At 36.0% G+C, this 21,974-nt stretch overlaps 1 protein-coding gene and 1 long non-coding RNA gene across 2 annotated transcripts; both read left to right on the top strand.

Annotated features, from left to right (window-relative positions):
- Positions 1–6,004: 6,004 nt before the first annotated feature.
- LOC113496095 lies at positions 6,005–14,160 on the top strand. The gene is made up of 3 exons (XR_003400780.1): positions 6,005–7,301; positions 12,836–12,956; positions 13,492–14,160. It is a non-coding gene; the product is annotated as an uncharacterized LOC113496095 (long non-coding RNA).
- Positions 14,161–19,086: 4,926 nt separating this feature from the next.
- On the top strand, positions 19,087–21,913 carry LOC113495918. Its single transcript, XM_026874918.1, has 2 exons — positions 19,087–19,351; positions 21,261–21,913. The coding sequence occupies exons 1-2, from the start codon at positions 19,087–19,089 to the stop codon at positions 21,911–21,913; spliced, it is 918 nt and encodes a 305-aa protein (XP_026730719.1).
- The last annotated feature ends 61 nt before the right edge of the window (positions 21,914–21,974 follow it).

Below are 21,974 nucleotides of genomic sequence, written 5' to 3'. Positions count from 1 at the left end.
GGAACTGAAGTATTTTAATTTGTATGTACAATAGTAATCAACTTAAAATAACTTGATAACGCCCGAAGTATTTGTAAAAGTGTTAGCAGTCAACAATATTATTCTCGGTTATTAAATAAAAATATGATTTGGAATAAAGCAGATTGAACTCCATTTATTCCATTTTGTCTTGATTTACCTTTAAGAAGAATTAAGAACAGTTACAGCTTGAATGGTTTTAGACAAAGGTTTGTATAGAACAGGCGCGGATTCAGCCCTTTAAGAAGATTGTATGCCCAGCCATCTACAGACGGCAAAGAAACAGTCGGACTTGCTCATGAACAGTCATAACTAACTTATTGCTTATTTCGTTTTTTCTGTACATCAGCACTTTTTGGCTCATGGGAATGTGAGTGAACATTTCTCGATCTTGTCGACTACCCGAACCTACTTGTGACGTCATACCGTGTCCACAACGGTGGATCTACGCGTGGTAGTGAAAAACAAAAGATTTTCGGTTCCGACGTTTCGGACTTCGAACCAAAATCTAAAATTAAACCGCTATAAAATCCGTTAAAGTATTTTCGACTAAGATACATAAAATTACAAGATTTATTTGAAGTCCTATAAACTGAAATATAGAAATTACACTTTCATTATAGTAAATACGTAGTGGTACTAAATAATGGCAAAAAGCGAGACAGACTATTGAAACATGCAAATTATCGAATTTTAACAAAGTTTTAACCTTGAGATTAGCCAACATCAGTCTGGCAACGTCCAAACCGGCCCCTTTTGTAAACAAAGCACCCTAACTTACTCTCCCCAATGAGTCAGTCTCATTTGCGAACATCAATGGCTGGACCCAGCTGCTGTAGGGATTGTCTAGATATCTGTGAATACATTTCATTTCAATTCACACTGTGCAACTGACCATGATTATAATCTTGATGGACATTTGAAAACATGGTAATAATATACCTTAGTATTTGAATTCATTCAGATGCTCAGATTAAAGGGGTATTACAATTTTTTTGCAAAGAGTTGTGAGGGGCACAAAGTAACGGCTTTATTTTCAATGATGTCTGGATGTAAACGTGTTTTCAATACTTGTTTATAATGTGAGACTGTCGAGATAAAATATCGTACCTATTACTGAAGCTTGGCTGATAAGTCTGATAAAATACAAAAAAGGAGTTACAAATGCTGGTATCTTAAGCCAAAAGCAGAGAAAGAGGAATTATTTCGAGGTAAACTTATAGCAACAGCAACTATCTTTGTTAATTCGCAAGGATTATACCACATTCGGTGTTACTATGCGAATCCAAGTATGTCAATACATTTATCAGCTGTCAATTATATGGATCATGGAGCAGGGATCTAAGGTTAATTAGATAAATATCCATTGACTCCGCCGCGCCTTCGCAGCAAAAGATACTTGCACACTTTTTCGGATTTTATATCTAATTGTTTTATTAGACAGAGGGAAAACTATTGTATGGTAACATAGTGTACGTTGAGAAATCTTAGAATAATATTACAATTATGCGACAATAGGCAATGCAGAGGTCACATTTTAAGTAGGGAGAATCTTGCCATTTATAATTTAAAATGAATAATCAATTGTAAGTGGTACCTACCCTCTCATAGATTTTTAAGAAACTTCAATTATCTTATAATAAATTCAGAATTATTAGCCATTTACATTTTTAAAATATTTTGTGTAGGAATATATTAAACACGGAGTTTAAATTGAGTTAGGTAAGTACAATTATTTATAATTATTTAGGACATGAGGGCTTTTCGCAGATACTTTCTTAGGGGTATTTATTCTTCATTTCTTGTGGTTGATGGTAGCTATAACAAATTAGTATAATTATTATTACATATTATAGACTTATCCCGAATATTGATATGTTTATTTTAGTTAGTTTAACTTTTTTCGCAAATACCTATTTGCGTTTTGTTACATCCCGTGTCCACGTGTCACAAGTGTACTTTGTACCAAATTGTCATGGGATGACCATGCTTCGTTCTCATCCATCGGTCACGCCATACATGTTTTCATGGTTTTCTATTGTATGTGATTATTCTACTGGAAATCCTGTCCACTAACAAATTGTGAACCGTAATCGAATTTGCTAAAAAACTAATTTGTTACGATATTGCAAACTAGGGTTGCCTAATATAAAATTATGATTTGAATTATGGGATTGTTGCATTTTAAGTAAGATAGCTAATTAGGTACTTACTTTCTTAAGTCAAAACAATTGAATTGTTTTATTCTAGATTAAAGGAAGTTTATATAATGAGGCGGACGTCAGATCTATTGTAAAACGTCAGAGGTATCTCAGTTCTATGTTACGATAGTTGCATGTTTATGTTATGCTTTCCTATTGGATATGGTTATTGTACGATATTCAACAGTGGTCATGTGGTCATGTTAGCATACCAGCATCCTAATGTTTAGGTATCTAAGTATTATTTTCGTAGACAATACAAGATTCTTTGAACAAAAACAATACTTGTATTTCATATAGTTTCGGCGTATCACGCGGAGTTTTCTCTTTACTTATATTGCAAATTGTATTTTGCATGTATTGTGGTCTTTCACCGCGGATATGTTACATAAGTATATCTTTCACACGAATGGCTGGATCAATTTTGATGAAATTTAGTTTTATAACGTTTGTTTATCTAAGGTGTAGGCTCCCCTGAATAAGCAAGGCCCAATTGGGTACCTACTAAGCTTCGTTTTTTCGCGGGCAACGCTACGAGGCGCAGCTAGTATAACAATACCGCAGAATGTACCTACATAAAGTTGATCGTCCATTGTTTATGGGTAGCACTGATTACTTCCGTTCTCACAGCAACTTGGTATTTTACTGGATTGATAATTATTTCTGCAATCAGATTTGTACCCAATACAATAAGGATGCGTCGGTAAAGGCAGGATATAATGAGTACTTTGTAGATTTTCGTTGATAAACGTTGCTGAATATCCAGGATGCAAGGATATGTGGTTTACTAAGTCATCAAAGCCTTCGTCATAAAATTTACAGAGAAACTTAATCCCCTTATACAGGAGAGACTCTTAATAAGACAGACACATGGCAGCACCACGTGCTTCCTGATTGCCCCACAGCTATCCAACACAAACAGCAGTGTACCGAGAAATACAAGGATAAAGATGAACCATTCATTTAAGTCAATTTTTTGAACTGAGTCACTTATCTTCGTGAACAGCAGTTTATAGCAATGGCGTCCTATAATTTTTAATGGAGCATTATGACACGTTTTTGTTAGTTACGGTAATGACCGAGATCTTGCGAGATGCCAGATATGATGCCGTGGTCACAGTGATATCACCGCGGGATCCAAAACTTGCAATTTTAAAGTTTCTGCGGTTAGCGTTACATAGGTATAGTAGCAGATCGGCATGTATAATGAATTTGAAATTGTACTGTTTAGCAATATAAAGTCGACGAAACAATGCATAGGTACTTCGTGAAGGTAACTTTTCATAAAATTACAAAAAATACATTTTAATGTCCTACCGCTTTTTGTGCCAAGTAAGCATTTTTTGGAAACCATCTTGTTTTAAGAGATAAAGTCATTAGGACCACAAAAAATAATTATTCCTCAAAAATAGCATTCCCAATTTCAACCCTTTCATTCGTATTTCGCAACGTCTAGAAATTAAAAAAATAAACGTTTTAACTGATTTTTTTCTTATCAATTTCAACCAGATTCAATTTATGTTACCTATCTTTATAGATTTAATTATAATTGATTAATTATTAACCAATCATTACTCTTTATTCGGCTTGTTGTATAAGTGAAAATATGTAACGATATTTATTATATGTTTTGAATAATCACAGTATGCAAGACTGCGAAGTAAACAATGGTAGAGACCGTGTAAGCTTTATTTTGTTTGTCCCCATTCTAGTTTTTGCGTATAAAGTAACTGAAATATTAATAAACCATATATTATGTAATATAAAAAATCTACACCTGATAGGGAACAACAACATCGAGCTCATCATACAAGCATTTGTCTCGGGTGGGAATCGAACCCACGAACTAAGGCATAGCAGTCAGGGCCACCAACCACAAGAACAACAGGCCAGACGAATAAATTAAGGAACTCTTCAAACATGCATTCAAAATTTATATAGGTACAAGCTAGGCGTGAAATCTAACAAGCTATTAAAATTCTTGAAAAAAATTGTTTAATAGTTATTCAAATAATTTAATATACTATAGTTATGTAGTGTAACATAGAGGGAAGTTTCTTTTGGAAATCATGTTCAAGAAATATTTAATTTTATTTGTTTTAACAAGTATAGTAACTGCTGACCTTTGGAGCGACGATCAGTTAGACGTAAAACCAGCACATATGGGTTAGTTACATTGTTTTAAACTTACTCATAAAGTACATTAATGATTTGAATCTTGTAGCATAGTAATAGTCTAGTGGTGTGACGTCGAAGTAGAGTGTCTTTTCAAATTCTTGCACTAAGTATTTTTCATGGAGCACTTGTTTATACTCTGACACCAGGTCGAATGTCATCCATAAGAAAAGAAGAATATCTATTTTAGATTAAGATTACAAGATGCACGGGAGACCAAAGGTAAGGTAAAACCAAGTCAAGGTTTTGGCAAAGTAAAGACGGACTACAGTTTGTTGGTGTCAATCTGTTTTCCCACTAGTGGGACAAAGACATCAGTATTAACCTCAAAAAGAAAAAAAGGATAAATACTTCTTGATAGCCAAGTACCAATAACTATGCGGCTTTTCCGTCAATCTCAATCTCTTTCTAAAGAGGTCTCTTCTCTTTTCAGAGAATAAAGAAGGTTGCTACATTAACGAGATCCGCGATGTGATACCCTACAACGGTTCTGTACAAGTGCCCGGATACTGCTACGTCATGAAATGTACACCAGAAAGGATTATATATAAAGCGTAAGTTGAGTTGATCGTGGGAAGTGCTTGTTGCTAAGCTATTGCATAGCAGGCATTTGATACAGTCGGTCCATGAATGGTTGCCATCTATATAATAAAGACTTTTTGTATGGGAAGGTACGTCACATTTTGAATAGCGGCTGTTACGGGTGGTCAGAAACTAGAACGCCAGTCTGGGTAAATGGTATCGTGTTGCCCAGGTACCTTGGTTAAGGAGGTCAGATAAGCAGTCGCTCTTTGTGAAACACTGGTACTAAGCTGCCTCCAGTCAGACTGGAAGCTGACTCCAAGCTAGGCTGATGATGATTTGAGTTCCTTTTCGGAAAATTCCTATGCGGAAGTAGAATAATAACAAAGAAAGTATTTTTTGGTCCTGACCTACAAAGGAAAACTATTGTCGATATTTTAATTAAAACTTAATGAATATTTTACTGTTAAAATCTTTTTACGAAAAACGAATACGAACGGCATTGACTGGTAATCGAAATCTTACCTCGCAATCTTCTTTAACTTTTAAGCTTGGGAAAACCTCCTTTCATCATCATCATCAGCCCATATTCGTCCACTGCTGGACATAGGCCTCCCCAATTTGCACACCCTCGAGATATATCTTCAGCTTCCCTTTTTGAGCTCAAAACTTGCATCCTTGATATTTTTACAGGTGCGGCATTATCTTGACCGATTACTTGGATTGCGATATTAAGCATATAAAGTTTGATTCAACGTACCCTCTATGTTGCGCCGAAATCAAATGCCTTCGAGACCTTATCACTTCAAATTTTATAACACGTAATGGCGTGTTGGGATCAAGAAATAATTGAAAGAAAGTACTTAATATTTAATGGATACCCATTATAGTAGTAAAGTTTTAGATTTACGAGTATTTGCAACTTTGCACCTTAGAGTATGCTCTCTAAACGGTGTAGAGGGAGGTTTCGCTTTCACAAGTGCGTCACATCACAAAGTATCAAGTCTAAATGACCTTCAGATTACCGTGATTTTAATTTTTAATCGAACCTTTTTATTACCTGCCTGTAATAAAAATAATTGAAAAAAACTAAGAATGTTGTTTAAATGGAAATAAAAAAATGCATAAACTAAGTTTTTATGTTTCTATGCACAAATGATCAAATGTTTCCTTTAGTTTCCCCTTACCTGATTAAAAGGTTTTCTGGAAAAAAGGCTTATGTTAGTTGAAACAGATACTAAGTCCTGGCTGGAAAAAGTTTAATGATCTATTTTTATGTGACAACCCTAAAAATAATTTTATATTTTCTTAAATAAATTCGCCTTCAAACGACTTTTATAACTCAAACGAAATATTACATGAAACTGTTGCAGTAATGAAACGAGATTATCGTCAGAACGAGATTAAATGCTATGAGTAAAGCAACAGATTAATTTGGATTTCACTTCGTTTGCTTCAGCCATTTTCCAGTAAACAGCGCCGAAAATTTAATGAATTTAATGATATCGTTTGATGGTCCGCTTTTGGTGTTGTTAATATTTTGTTTATTTTTGCTATCGTATCTTTCCTTCTTATCATTTAGTACGATAGACGTATGGAAAGACAAATTAAGGTTATGAAAAGAAGAAAAAGACCTAGAAGGAACTACATAGACCAACTGAAGGATATAAAGAATAATTTCTGGAGTTTCTTGTCGGATCTTCTTCATAGGAATTATATTTTAGAACCGTGCACCAGAGTTATTACTGTAACTATTAAAAAGCACCCGGGAAACGAGCTACTTGAAATAAAAACTTTAGATAAGGCAGAAGTGTAATCATACGAAGATTTAAAGGAGGTAGTACTAGATTGAAAAAGCTGCATCAACAAGTAGGTACATTAGATGTGATGAGATATTTACATGATGAAAGTGACCAAGTTGATGGCAATTTTTGTTACAGATTAGCAACTATAATTTATTGTGTTCAGTGTACATTTGTATGATATTGTAACTGTGTTACCTTGCACGTGGTTCTAACACTGCAAGTAGAAATTAAAAGTCTATTAAAATTGATTTATTCGTTCTCAAATAAATGACCAGGTAAGCAATCAAGGAACCTTGTTTTATTAACGCAATTATGATTGCGTGAAGTTATGAATAATTCGCACAAGTTCAATTTGAGAATGCTTGTTCGTAACGAATGGGAACGTGTGTGGTAATTATAAGAAATGAGAGATTAGTATTTACTTGGATTTCAAATGATAAACCAAATCCATGGGGTTAAGAAACAGCTGATTTGAGGTTATATGTTAAAATGGTGCCATTACTTCTTCTGTTTTCTTTTATTGGAGGCTTACAATCAGCATCATATACCGAAAGTTTGCAAGAGACACCTTCGGAATTTAGTAAGTGAACGATTTAAATAATAATTTCTAACAAATATCTAGAGCCATCACTCACTTAGAAACTTCTAGATATTTACAGAGTCTCAGTCAAATTAAAGACATTCATAAATCAACCATAAAAAATATTGATAATGATAATCTTATTCAGTAAAGACAAAACTAATATAGGCACGAGAAATAAATTACCAATGCAGAAAACATGAATGCAGATAAAACCGGATATTCTATTGTTTATAAGAACAACAATACCGGATCTTCGATACAAAAGAATATCAATTTAGAGGTCAGAATCAAGCAAACGGATGTAAGATTAGTTATCATTCCAAACTTTGGGGTTTTTACGAAATATGTGGTTCCGTTAAACTGGACATTCTCAATGATTTCACTTTAAAATGTGAAGCTATGTCAGATTTTATGAATTCATTGATGAATAGATAACTGTCTTTATTGACTGTTGATTATAAACCGTTGAATGAAAGAATGCCGTCTCGAAATTCCTTTGAGGTATTGTTAGTAACTAGTGTTAGTATTTTATATACTTCTTATAGCTTGCCAATGAGTTAAAATACTTCTGCAATTTAGGTATTTGGAAATGGTAGAACATTTCTCAGGTTGAATGCACAATTTAATTCCTTAAAATATCAAACAATCTTATTTTCCCATTTCCTGCCCTTCACAACGTTACATCAAATTCAAAAAAACAAATGTATAAATATTCCATTTTGACAAGTGACATGACTTTGTATGGTCTGTTCAATATATTGGAGTGATTCGTCAGCTTTAGCGATCGGAGAAATATAACTCGGCTCCAGGTTTTCTTGTCAAAAATTTCGAATGGGCATAACCGTCCCCTCTAGAGAACCCAGTTGTATAGTTCAACTCCATTCAGCTCTACTAGCTGCCATGTCAGTATCAACTCCTCAAATCATACGTCCATCTCTTTCTTATTAGGTATAATAGTGCCATGTGGCTATTTTTGAAACAGGTTTATTGGCCTTTGCTAGGTTAGAATTTATAGTTCAAAAACTTTTATTAAGACGAAGATGATAACTTGTTTTATTTAATAAACCGATTCAACTTGCTTATCTTGTTAATTAGACATTTTAGATATCTTTAAGTATTCGATTAGCATCCAAGATCATGACTTTTATCAATATTAACATATTTATTCAAATCGTCATAAGGCGAGTGCGTCACTTCATCATTTTATACGTCATGTATATTCTATGGAATTTCCTGTATCTCAGGAATTTTAGTTTTGGATTTTATTCACACTAGATTTATAATACTTACTAATATACTATCACCTGCTGGGTGCAAGCCACTTCCCATAGAGGGATGGTTTAAGTTAAAGGATCACGCATCTAGCTCACTGCGGGTTGGCGATTTCAGATCCCTGCTTTTGGAAGTCAGATTGCTAATGAAAGTTTTAGAATAATTAAGAAAATATATACAATCTTGTCAAAGTCGCATCACAACGCGGGCAAGTAGCGTTTTTGGATTGAATATACACCTTGTACATTCAAATCCATATTTAGAAACGCAAGACCATCTCAGCTATTGGCACAAGTACCAAGTGTTTTGTGGTCAGTAGCCGTTAACGTTTCGTTAGCAACTCATGCTCAACAATTTTGCGGTCAGTATTTATTGACCGCATGTCGACCAAGCCATTTAAAAGTTTATAGCCGGTTTTTTACATTATAAATATAGTTTTACGACACATTTTTAATGTCACGAGTCGAAATAACTGTTTCTATCCAATTTTGTTATAGTTTTAACTTGAGGAAATCTGATGGTAACTAACCTGATTATGGTTTTTTGTTTTGTTTACTGAGTAACTTATTATTATTTCATTTTATTCTTTTTTATGTTATACCCTGCGCTGCCTAAACCTGTTAATAAAAATCGAGCTTAAGCGACGTTTTGTACAGGCATAAGTTTGTTGGGTGGTCTTTTTCTTTGAACATTTGTTTTTTTTTTTTCTGGTATGTACAGAGCTTTTTATTTGGACACACAAAACTTAGAACAATAATCAACGCAGATAAAAATATTCGATGGCATACCACGAATTTATTCAATAGGTACTAATTTACAGCAGAAATTCCACATATTTTATCACCAAAACGAGATGTAAACAACATTTTTCTGACAACCACGGTCGAGTAAAAATGTAAATTGATACATCATTTGTAGTTTTGCGTAATTTTTATCGACAACCCTCATTATAACTAATGAGATTCATAAAGAAACACGATAAATACGTATCGATAAATAGGTCTGCAATTTATGGTATACTAACAGTTACTCCGGGATTGACTTGTATATATCAGATATTTTTAACCGATGAAATCTTCAAAACTACGCAACAGTTTCTGATGCAGTTTTTTTTATTAGATAGAGTGATTCAAGAGGAAAGCTTTAAATTCCATCCATGCATAATTTATTAGAGAGACATTTTTAGAGTTTCTAGATTTTAAGAGATCAAAACAATGTTGTACAATATTGTATACCATATAAATGTCTAAAAAAAAGTCCGCGACAGTAAGTAAGTCTTTTAAGGTTGACCCAATAAAAATGTTTTGGTTATTTTCTTTGGCAAATTATTACTTAGGTACATATTTTATGTTCTGTACGAGAAAATAAAAGAAATAATAATTATGTTAAGCTAATTGCACTCGCACCTTTACACTATTAGATAAGTGTTACACGGGAATATGCGATAAAATTATGTTAATACTATTTGTCTCTGTTATCATAAACCGCACGTTTCTAAGCTTATTATTATTCGATGCATAGTAATAGTTCGTAAATCTGGTTATTAGCCATTCGAGTTTTATGGAGTCTGGTGCGAAGATAGGCTTGTAATGTAAACAACGTCACGTGACCTGATATACCAGTCTTTTGTTTGTAACTCCTTGTTGAGATTCAGTGGATCTGTAGATTAAGTGCTGAGGTTTTTTTAGAATACGTTGACTAGAGAAGTAATGACGACCTCCGTGGTCGAGGGGCGTACGCACCGGTTTCAAGGTGTCGCTAGCTCTGAGGCCCCGGGTTCGATTCCCGGTCGGGGCGATGTAAAAATTCACATTTCTACATCGTCTCGGGTCTGGGTGTTGTGGTACCTTCGTTGTATCTGAATTCCATAACACAAGTGCTTTAGCAACTTACTTTGGGTTCAGAACAGTGTATGTGATGTTGTCCGTATTTATTTATTTAATGATAGGTATCATTACATCTTAAAGACATGTCATTGCAGTTGTGAAAGCGGAACAGCAACAACTAGATAAGCCCTAAGCTCCGAAACCACTGGTATAGTAATTGTCCTGTTTGTAGGCCAGGAAATGTTGAAGCTGTCTAGATCTTTAAATGATCTTACCTGTAATTTTACTCAATATATTTACTTGCATTTAAAAAAGAGTTTGCACAGTTTCTGTAATTAATGATGAGCAAGAAGATGGGGACATAATGATTAGAGTTTTCTTCTTCTTTCACGTTGGTCATTTAACGTCCAAAGTGTTTCTAATTTTTGTATTTCTATCTTTTTGCTATCCAACTCTATCAAAGAAGTATCAGAAAAGTACCACACTTTGATATTGTGATAGGCTGAAGATGGGCAAACGTCATAAAAAAGATAGCAGGCATGATGTATGAGAAGTGTGTAGTGGGTTATCCAAAGCTAATAATGATGATTAGTGATAATCCAACAATACCTTTAGAAATAACCACGACATGTCCAGGTTTTCGTCCGCAATTACAAAACATGTTGCAAAAGAAAGTTAAGGCGACATTACATCCATAGTTGTAATGTTAAGCAACACTCAGACGAACATATTTAATCAAGTAACATTATCTCGACTCTCGACCCGCAAAAGCCTTAATGACGGTGTCAAGGCTACACAAATACTTCGAGGTCCGATAAAAAATCTTTAGTTGTAAATAAACTTGCTAAAATATTAAAAGGTGATTAATCTTCTGTTATTAGAATTGCTTTGAGTTACTATTAATTAAAATAGGAATTCCGAGGAAGTCCATACATCTATTACCGGGCTACATATCACATGAACTGTTATAGTTAATAGGTTAATGAAAAATGTTCGTGAAACAACGATTGGTACAGACGTAAATATTATGTCAGATATTTCTTCCAAATTTGTGCCGTTTTAGCCTCTTTGGGCAGAACCCTCACTGACTCAACTCTGACTTTTATCTGACCGCTTCTTCACAACATCAAGTCTAGTAAAATCCATAAAATTACCCCAAAACACAATAATAGTAAAATCAACTATGTGAGACGTGAGGTAGTTCAATAGGAACAAGAGACGAGCATGCAAGAATTACATGATCTAGTTTAGCTATACAAATGTTCATTGTACCGACATGTAAATTTAATATTTGTGAGATCAATTACGGTACAATACAATAGTATGATGATGGTTTAGACGAGTATTTTAGTTGTTGTTTGGACTTTTTTTGTTCTCCATTTAACCTTTTTTCTTCTTCCTGCCTTTGTCCCTTTTCATTTGGTATTGTTGCAACGTGTATTTTTCTTCCATTCTGTCCTATCACTAACTCCCTAATTTATCCATACCATATTTTCACGAGTAAAGAAAACTTACAAAACAATCTGGCTGTAATTGACTTCATAATATCTAGAACTTGCGCGGAGCTCTGGTTTCCTCACTTTATCAGTAGGTACTACCGTTTGTGACAAGCAATAAATAGACAATTATAATAATATTTCTTGAAATTTTATTTTTAAAGCATCTGAACCTTGTTACCATCCGTCATCCTCTATTCATCATATTGAGGAAATCCTTTTCCGTCAATAACAAAATGAACAAATTATTCATTAACATTGAATGATAATAATTAGCTTTTCGCCAAAATACTTTGGGTATGAATCATTCTTCTTACGTCATCCCACATCATAAGAACTTTTAACATCAAAATATCCGGTATTTTGCTGTCGATGTATTTAAGTAATTCACTTAATTATGTAGTTGACATTATTTTTGTACTTGCGATGGTTTTTGTATAAAAAATAGTTTGTAAATGGGTTTTTAAATCCAAACAGTAGCAAACGACGACATTAAACCATAGGATTGACCCATAGAACTATTCAATTATTTGCATTTTTTTTTGCATTAATTTCATCATTAAGAAAATGAATTTCCTTCGACTGGGAAAAGTTTCTGATTTTCTGACCAAAAAGTCTGAAATAATTTCTTATTTTTCTTCATATATCAATATACCCCACATCCTTCACCACTTCACTTTCCGAATATTAGTATTTTGGTACTATTGGGCGTCTTGAACTCGCACATAACTTGCTGTTCCATTTAAAATATTATATTTTATCTAGCCCACTATGACCCACTGTTGGCTTCCAAATCCAAATCTTTCCACGATTCTCTGCTCTGCCCTATTGAAAATGTTTTTCAAAATCTGTTTAGTAGTTCCTGAGACTACCAGATACAACGTCACACACCGCCTTATAATTATGGTTTAAATAAAAACTTTTTCTTTTGAACTAGAGGATGAAAAAGGCTGTTATGTGGATAGAATCAAGGAGGTAATCCCTTTTGAGGGGTTCTCCGTACTTCCTCGAGAATGCATGAGAATTGACTGCAATGTGACCCTAATTACGTATAACACGTAAGTATATACTTGAGGTAACTTTTTTTAATAATAAAATAATGAGTTGGAAGCTTCTGCAAAATTGATTAGAAAAAGAAAAAACTTCCTAAAAGTAAGTTTCTATAAATTATTTGTTCTCTTTGGTATTTGCTTCTATTCTCGAAAGCGTTCCTCAAATATACGACTAAAGCATCAAATTTCTCGAACAAAACAGCCTACTGCCGCCTTTAAGGAATAAGGAATGTTAAAGTAGTTGCGAAAAGCAGCTTTCTTCACATCAACAAGGCCTTCTACTGACGGAAACTCTGCTGCCAATACCCAAAATCTTATGATTTCAGTTCCTCCAGGGGGTAAATAGGCAAGCCACTGTAGATATGTCTTACACTTATCAGATATCGAAAACTTGGCAGTAACGGCTAAAGAAAATTTGAAAGAATTTCTAAAGCAAAAGTAGTGTAACATCATGACTATGAGGTGTAGTTTCCGCACATTAGTTGATGATTTAGGTGTTGACTGCATTAATAGTTTGTTTACCTACTTGTTCTCATTACAGATGTGATGTTGAAGAGCTTCCTAGTGAACCAAACAGTACCTGCGTATTTAAGAATGATCCAAACGAGTTTTATCCCGATTGTTGTCCCAGAATTGTTTGCGTCGAAGAAGAGGATTTACATGATAACAACTAAACTGTGGAATCTTTTTTTTTTGTTTTATTTATATTAAGCCTTCGTTTTTAGTCAAATATACTTTAACTTTCATACGAGATAATGGATTGAAATGAAATCATTTACCCTGTAAGTAGGATATATTATCATCACTTCTACATGTCTCCTTTTTTTGAGATCGCTGGAGTCGGCATTTCCTATCTGAATAACCTGAGAAGAAACGTCGAAAAAAACTCAGGGGTCACAGTCTCTTTTGAAGTCCAGACAATTTCAATGCGAATAGAAATGCATAAACCAATGTACGGTATTTTTTTGGATTGGCCTTTTGAAGAAAGTATCAGATCAATCTGAGCAAGGGGGAAAAAAAGAAACTCATAAGAAATAGAGATTACAACTGTGGATGCACACTTCTCATAACTCACCGAAATTGTATACAAATTATGAATTAGTCAATTTACATCCATAATAGCTACAGTACCTACGTACACAACAAAAATTGAAAGTATCACAGTAATACTTGTTGAGATAGCCGTAGGATGTAATCGATTTGTGTATGAAGGATTGCAACGCATTGCCATACACCGACACAACAACGCGGATGACGTAGCACGGCGGTTCAGGTTTAGTCAGTAAAAGTCTGACACTACCCATTTCCTCCCCCGAGGGAGTGGGTGTCCATGAGGATTCCCCCGCCTAAACAAAAAAAAAAAAAAAAAGGATGTAATCGATTTCAACAATTGTGTCTAAAATCGGTTTGGAGAAAATTATTAAAGCATATTTGTGATAAATGTTTTTAACAATCATGTTACTATATTGTGAATATTTTAATTGTTTTGTAGTGCATTGAATCTAAACCGGGCTTCTTTTTAATCGATATTCGTCTATTGGGAAGCGTAGCGTTGCGGCCAAAAAGGTGAACGTTTTGGCTATTGATACATGCTTTTTTATTTTTACTCCTATACTCGGCTCTGGTTTCAATTTCGTGGTATTTCAGAAACGAAAAACTCGTGTGTGAACGTTATTAATTTAGTGCATGTTTCCGGTACTTTTTTGCGCATCAATGATCTTCGCAAATTGGAATTAGATTGCGGAAGGCACGCCGTGTTTTTGTTTTCGACTAAACGAATAAAAGCTTTCGAACAAAATATAAAGGCCAGAATATTGGAAACTCTTTGTTAAAAGAGACCTGACGTTTTTTTTATGGAAAGTTTCATCTTTAAATTGATAACTCAGTTAAAGCTTTGAAATATTTATTTTTGTAAAACCTGTGATCGAAGTTTAAATCGAAGAATAAACCAAAAGCGAATTATGATTTTCAAAATCAAAATAATCTAATCTAATGCAAATAACTAGTGTCTATGCCTAAAACAGGCGCTTAAGAAACTATAGATTACACTGTTAATTTCTGATCGTTTCCGCAATGTAACTAAGCTATTAAAAGCAAGAAAAGATAATATTATAAAAACATTCACAAAATTATCTACGCCTTTGTAAATGATACATGCAAATCTCGTTTCGTTTTCTCTAATGGGTTTATTAGTGTGCGCGCCATCGCGCACCTAGCAACAGCGGGGACGCGGGGTCCGCGGTAACGCGCGATCGCCCGCGCCGCCCGACAAGCGGGGAGGCGGGTACGCGGGGGCCGCGGCAACGCGCGATCGCTCGCGCCGCCCGGCAACGGCGGCAACGGTCATTCGGCCACAGGAGAACTGAGCGTACCGGACGCGCACTGCGCACGCGTCGCTCACCTAGACTCTATCTATCTACATTGTAATATTGAGCCGTTTCAATTTAATATATAATTTTCAAGTAATCAAAGTTGATCGTTTAATTTAATCATCAACATATGGCGACCGTGACTACTGCAATATTTTGAAGAAATTTCTATTGGGAGAAGAAAAAATCCCGTGACCCTACTGCGTCCTCCTGGCGTCGGTGGCTGTCCGGAAGAAAAAGGAGCCTGGCTGTTTGCACCTGCACTGCAAACCTCTGCGGCCCGGCGTGCCTGAGCACGTGTTGTCTTCGTGCTCCGCTCGTCGTGTCGTCGCCTCGTCGGTACTGTCTGCGCCTGCGCTGCAAAACTCAGCGGCCCGGCGTGCCTGAGCACGTGTTGTCGTGCTTCGTTCGCCGTGTCGTCGGTGCTGTCTGCCTGCGCCTGCGCTGTAAAGCAGCGGCCCGGCGTGCCTGAGCACGTGTCGTCTTCGTGTTCCGTCGCCGTGTCGTCGGTGCTGTCTACACCTGCGGTGAAATACTCTGCGGCCCAGCGTGCCTGAGCACGTGTTGTCTTCGTGCTCCGTTCGCTGTGTCGTCGGTGCTGTCTGTCTACGCCTGCATGCGAAAGTAAGCCCGTTCCATAATTACCTTTGTCCCTACCTATTTTCCATTTTCTGTTTGGTGTGAGTGCTTAGCAGCTTTCGGGCGTCGGGGAGGTATCCAGCTAGTAGCTATAAAATATTCCTCGCATTTATAATATCTTACAAAGCACTGCAAGCTAACCTAACACCACGTGCCGCTAAATTGCACGCTTGAACAAAGGTCTAATATTATTTTTCTCTTTATTTGCCAAGTTATCGTAACTTATTAAGTCCGTGAAGTGCACGTTTTGACTAAGACCTACTTTACTTTCTTGCACGTATAGCTATCCCCATTTATCGAGTTTTTGTAACTCATTAATTCCACGAAGTTCACGATTATTGCATCCCATTCAACGAAATCTGCCGACTATTCCAGCTTGGTGACTGCGTGCCTGAGTCCTTCGTGCTCCGTTCGCTGTGTTGTCGGCGGGCTTGACTGCGCGGCGGTCAGCGGCGCCCTGCGTACGCCGCGCACGCGTTAGGCGAGCTCGCAACGACGGTTTGTTTGCTGGACTTAAGAGGTAGATTGCAAATTATTTGTACAAGTGATAGTGTTTTGTCAACGTTAGTTCAGTTAGGAATTTGAAGCCCAACTCATTATTGACAAATTATTTAAGTGTAGTGTGTAACAAGTAATTTCCTACATCACAATTCTAAAATACTAAGTATAGAAGCCTTGTATTGTTAAACATGTTGGCCCCACATTCGGTTGCCTCTCCTAGTGTAGAGAGTAATGAAAGTTTGAAGACGTTATTCCGTAGACGTGGGGGAATTAGGAGTCGAATAACAATTTTTAGGAATTATATGGATAATTTTAAACTTCAAAAGACTCCTAGTAATATAGACATTAGAGAATTAACATTAAGACTTAATCAACTACAAGAACTTATGTCTAAATTTGATACAATACAGTCGGAAATAGAAGCAATAGCTCCGAATTTAGATGAACAAATGTCAGAAAGAGATAGTACAGAAAGTGAATTTTATTCTTTGATTTCAGTGGCACAGGAATTTTTAGGGTGCCATTCTAGTGTACCAAAAGAAGACAATGAGTCTATAAATTCTAATAAATCAAGCTGTAAATTGAATAGTTCAGTTAAATTGCCTACCATTAACTTGCCTACTTTTGATGGTAATTATTCTAAGTGGCTAGAGTTTAGGGATACATTTGATTCCCTGATAAATAAAAATGAATCTATCCCAATAATAAATAAGTTCCATTATTTAAGAAATTCATTAGTAGGTAGCGCTAGTGTTGCTGTGAGATCAGTAGAGTTTTCCGAAGGAAACTATCTGATAGCGTGGACATCCTTATGCAATAGATTTAACAATACAAATATACTTATTAATAATCACTTACAATCGTTAGTTAATATCAACACAATACAAAAGGAATCTTTTAGAGCATTAAGATACTTAATTGATCAAATTCAAAAGAACTTGCACGCTTTAAATATTTTAGAAATTCCCACTACAGGATGGGATCCATTAGTAATATTTTTGGTTTCATCAAAACTAGATCCTAGAACGAATAGTAAATGGGAGGAATATAAAGGTAATTTGCCACACCTGCCTTCTCTAGAACAATTTATAAGATTTTTAGAAAAAAGAGCTATAATTTTAGAAACTGCAAATGGTGGTCAAAATAATTCGGGTAAACATTCTAATTATAAAGAAAATAAATCTGTCAAGTCTTTATCAACTAGTATAGTAGGTTCTAATTCTAAGGTATGTGTTATTTGTAAAAAATTACATTTTTTGTATCAGTGCCGTAAATTTAGGGCAATGACATTAAATGAAAGGCTTTGTGTGGTACAGGAGAAGAATCTGTGTCACACATGTCTCCGCAGTGGGCATGATAGCACATCATGTCAATTAAAACTTTCTTGTAGGATTTGTAATGCAAAACATAATACAATATTACATAGACACAGTACTATGTCAAATGTAGTTAAAGAAAATATAGAAACAACTCAGCCTGCTATAAGTACCAACGACCTACCTGTTAGTTTGTCAGCCCACTTGCCAGGCCAAGTTCTTTTGTGCACTGCACAGGTAGAAATTATTAATAATTCTAATCATAGCTCTATTATTGCTCGGGCTTTACTGGATTCTGGAAGCCAGTGTTCATTTATAACAAAAAATCTTAAGGAGAGGCTAGGTTTGAACTCTAACCAAGTAAATAAATTTAATGTTACAGGTATAAATAACAATATTGCCTGTGAAATTACAGAGCGTTGCAGTTTAATGTTAAGATCACGAGTAGGCTCATTTAAAAGGTCTATAGATTGTCTAATTATTCCTAAGATTACTGGTAAATTACCCTGTGTTCAAGTAAATGCTGAAAGTTTAAAGTTTCCTAAAGGAGTGGTTCTAGCAGATCCTTTATTCTATAAACCAGCTGACATAGATATTTTGATAGGAGCAGATTACTTCTTTAATATTATGTTAAATAATAAAATCGATTTAGGTGGTGACAAGCCTACTTTACAGGAAAGTCAGCTAGGGTGGCTAGTTGCTGGGCCTATTGCTGAACCCTACTATAGTTCTAATATACATTGTAATTTAGTAAATAGAGATAAAAGGGTGTCACTACAAGATATTCATAACTCAGTTAAAAAATTCTGGGAGGTAGAAGAATTACCTACAGATTGTAATAAGTATTCTATTGATGAGCAATTTTGTGAGTCTCATTTTGTTAAAAATACCCGTCTTTTAACAGATGGACGTTTTTCAGTCATGATGCCACTAACGGAAGACCCGGAGCAGGCACTTGGCAATTCATTCCCTATGGCAATTAAACGTTTTGTTAATTTAGAAAAGAAATTGAGTAAACACTATAAGGTTAAGCAACAGTATAGTGACTTTATTGAGGAATATGCTAAATTAGGTCATTTAAGCGAAATTCAAAGACCCAAGTTTGCTTGTTATTTACCTCATCATTGTGTCATTCGGGAACATCACGATACCACTAAGCTGAGAGTAGTCTTTGACGCCTCAGCCAAAACTAGTTCAAGTAAATCATTGAACGATATACAGGCTGTTGGCCCCATTTTACAGAGTGACTTATTTTCAATTCTTATTCGTTTTCGAATTCATAAATTCGTATTAATAGCAGATGTAGAAAAGATGTACAGACAGATAGCGTTAGATGAATCACAGAGACACCTTCAACTAGTATTGTGGAGGGATAATCCTACAACTGATAACGATATTAGTACAGATGATGTTAGTCAGTCAATAAAAATTTTACAGCTCAATACTTTAACTTATGGCATGGCCTCTGCTCCATTCTTAGCCACCAGGTGTCTAGCCGAGCTAGCTGATAAATGTCAAGATAAGGTTATAGCCAACGTCATTAAAAATGATTTCTACATTGATGATCTTAATACAGGTGCCTCAACTGTAGAGGAGCTAAGGCATATTTATTTAAATGTCACGAAGGTTTTAAAATCAGCTTGTTTTCCACTGCGTAAATTTCGAACAAATTGTCCTCAAATTCTTAGTAGTACATCAGATTCAGATAGATGTGTTGAATTTCATGATAAAGCTAATGTCTTGGGTTTAAATTGGTCACCAAAGACCGATGAACTACATTTCCCAGATGGGATTGAGTTTAGTTCAAAGGTCACCAAACGAATTATCATTTCCACAACATGTAAATTATTTGATCCATTAGGTTTAGTTAGCAGTTGTATAATTAAGGCAAAAATTTTACTGCAGCATTTGTGGATTGCAAAACTAGACTGGGACGACCCAGTACCAGAGCTTTACGCAAAAAGATGGTTTAATTTCATACAAAATTTACATTATTTATCTAACATTTTTATACCTCGTCATGTTTTAGTTAATAACAATTTAAATGAGCAGACTGTTGATTTACACTGCTTTGTTGATGCGTCTCAACAGGCATATGGAGCCTGTGTTTATATACGTTCTCAGGATAGGGAACAAAATGTTACAGTGAGATTATTATGTGCAAAAACTAGAGTTTCACCTATTAAAGCCCTCACTATCCCACGTCTTGAGTTATGTGCAGCTCTGATTGGTGCTCAATTAAGTGAAAAGGTTTTAAATTCGGTACCGTGCACTGTAGTAAGTAAATATTTATGGACTGATTCAACAGTGGTACTTGGATGGCTGAAAACTCAAAATAAAACTTTGCAATCTTTCGTACGTAACAGGGTCAATAAAATTAATGAATTAACAAAAGACTTTGAATGGAAGCATGTTCCAACTGAATTAAATCCAGCCGATTTGGCTTCTAGGGGGATTGACCCACAGCATCTGCAGTTCTTAACTTTATGGTGGGAGGGTCCTTCATTCCTAAGAGAGGATCGTTCTCGATGGCCTGCTCAACCTCACACCATACCAAAAAGATTTACCAGAGGTCAAGGTATTACACTCTGCTGATGATACTAATAACAATATTTCATTTATTCCGTTTAAAAAATATTCTAACTATATGAGACTTTTAAGAGCTTATGCGTATGTTCTACGCTTCATCAAAAATGTAAAAAATAAACAATCAAAAATAAAAGGGCCATTACAGGCAAACGAATTAGATAATTCATTATTAGTACTACTTAAGGAAAGTCAGGTTGAGTCATTCACAAAAGACATTAAAAATATTCAAAAGGGTATAGAACTTCCTCATAAAAGTAAAATATTGTGTTTAAAGCCCATATTAGATACCAACGGGTTGCTGAGAGTTGGGGGTAGACTAAGACATTCAGATTACCAATATGATAAGAAACACCCAATATTACTAGATGGTAAGCACCACTTAGCTAAACTTATAATGAAATACGAACATTTACATTTGTTACATGCAGGGCCACAGTTGCTTTTGTCCTCGGTCCGCGAGAGGTTCTGGCCTCTTGGGGCAGAAACTTAGCTCGCAGTGTCGTTAAGCAATGTGTTATCTGTACCCGTATGAATGGTCAGACGGTGCAACCTATTATGGGCGACCTGCCGAACGTAAGGACAAATGCTGACTTCCCCTTCAATTGTAGCGGAATGGACTTCGCGGGGCCATTTATGATTTCCTCTAAAAAGGGACGAGGTAACCGTGTAACCAAGGCTTACCTATGTGTCTTTGTATGTTTAATAACCAAGGCCTTACATTTAGAAGTGGTAAGTGACCTATCCACAGAGGCTTTTATATTGTGTCTGCGTAGGTTTGTGTCACGTCGCGGCAACCTTACGCTTTATATTGTGATAATGGTAAAAACTTTGTTGGTGCCAATAATGAGTTGGTAGGGTTATAAGGTCCAGCATTCAAGCGGTCACTGACTATGCAGCGAATGAGGCAATAAAATTCTCTTTTATTCCCGCGTACTCTCCACATTTTGGTGGAATATGGGAGGCGGGCGTTAAATCGGCCAAGTATCATTTAAAACGCGTAGCTGGCAATACCCCCCTGACGTTTGAAGAGTTAGCGACGCTCTTCACCCAAATAGAAGCTATTCTGAACTCCCGACCACTTTCTCCACTCTCTTCAGATCCTAATGATACTAATCCTTTGACTCCCGGGCATTTCTTAATTGGACGTCCGTTGATGTCAGTACCTTCATTACCAGTTAACACAGCAAGACCTAACAGATATGAACTGATTGAAAAGACAAGGCAACAATTCTGGAAGAGGTGGAGCCGTGAATTTATCGCCGAGCTTCAAAATCGCGCCAAATGGAAAAGGAATTCCAAGGAAATTCAGGTCGGAGATCTGATTATAATTAAAGAGGATCACTCGATGCCGCTACACTGGCGTATGGGACGAGTGGAAAGGCTGTACCTTGGAGCGGACGGCATCTGTAGGGTAGCAGATGTACGGACAGCCACCGGTACCGTCAAACGGGCGGTTACAAAATTGTGCCCTCTACCGGGGGTAGATCAAGAGGAGCAGGAGTTGAAGATTTCAACGCCCCGGAGGATGTGCGCGCCATCGCGCACCTAGCAACAGCGGGGACGCGGGGTCCGCGGTAACGCGCGATCGCCGCGCCGCCCGACAAGCGGGG

The sequence above is a fragment of the Trichoplusia ni genome, chromosome 7, assembly GCF_003590095.1.
Source record: "Trichoplusia ni isolate ovarian cell line Hi5 chromosome 7, tn1, whole genome shotgun sequence".
NCBI lineage: Eukaryota > Metazoa > Arthropoda > Insecta > Lepidoptera > Noctuidae > Trichoplusia > Trichoplusia ni.
Note: the sequence above shows the minus strand (reverse complement) of the source record. Positions and strands in the feature narration are given on the sequence as shown.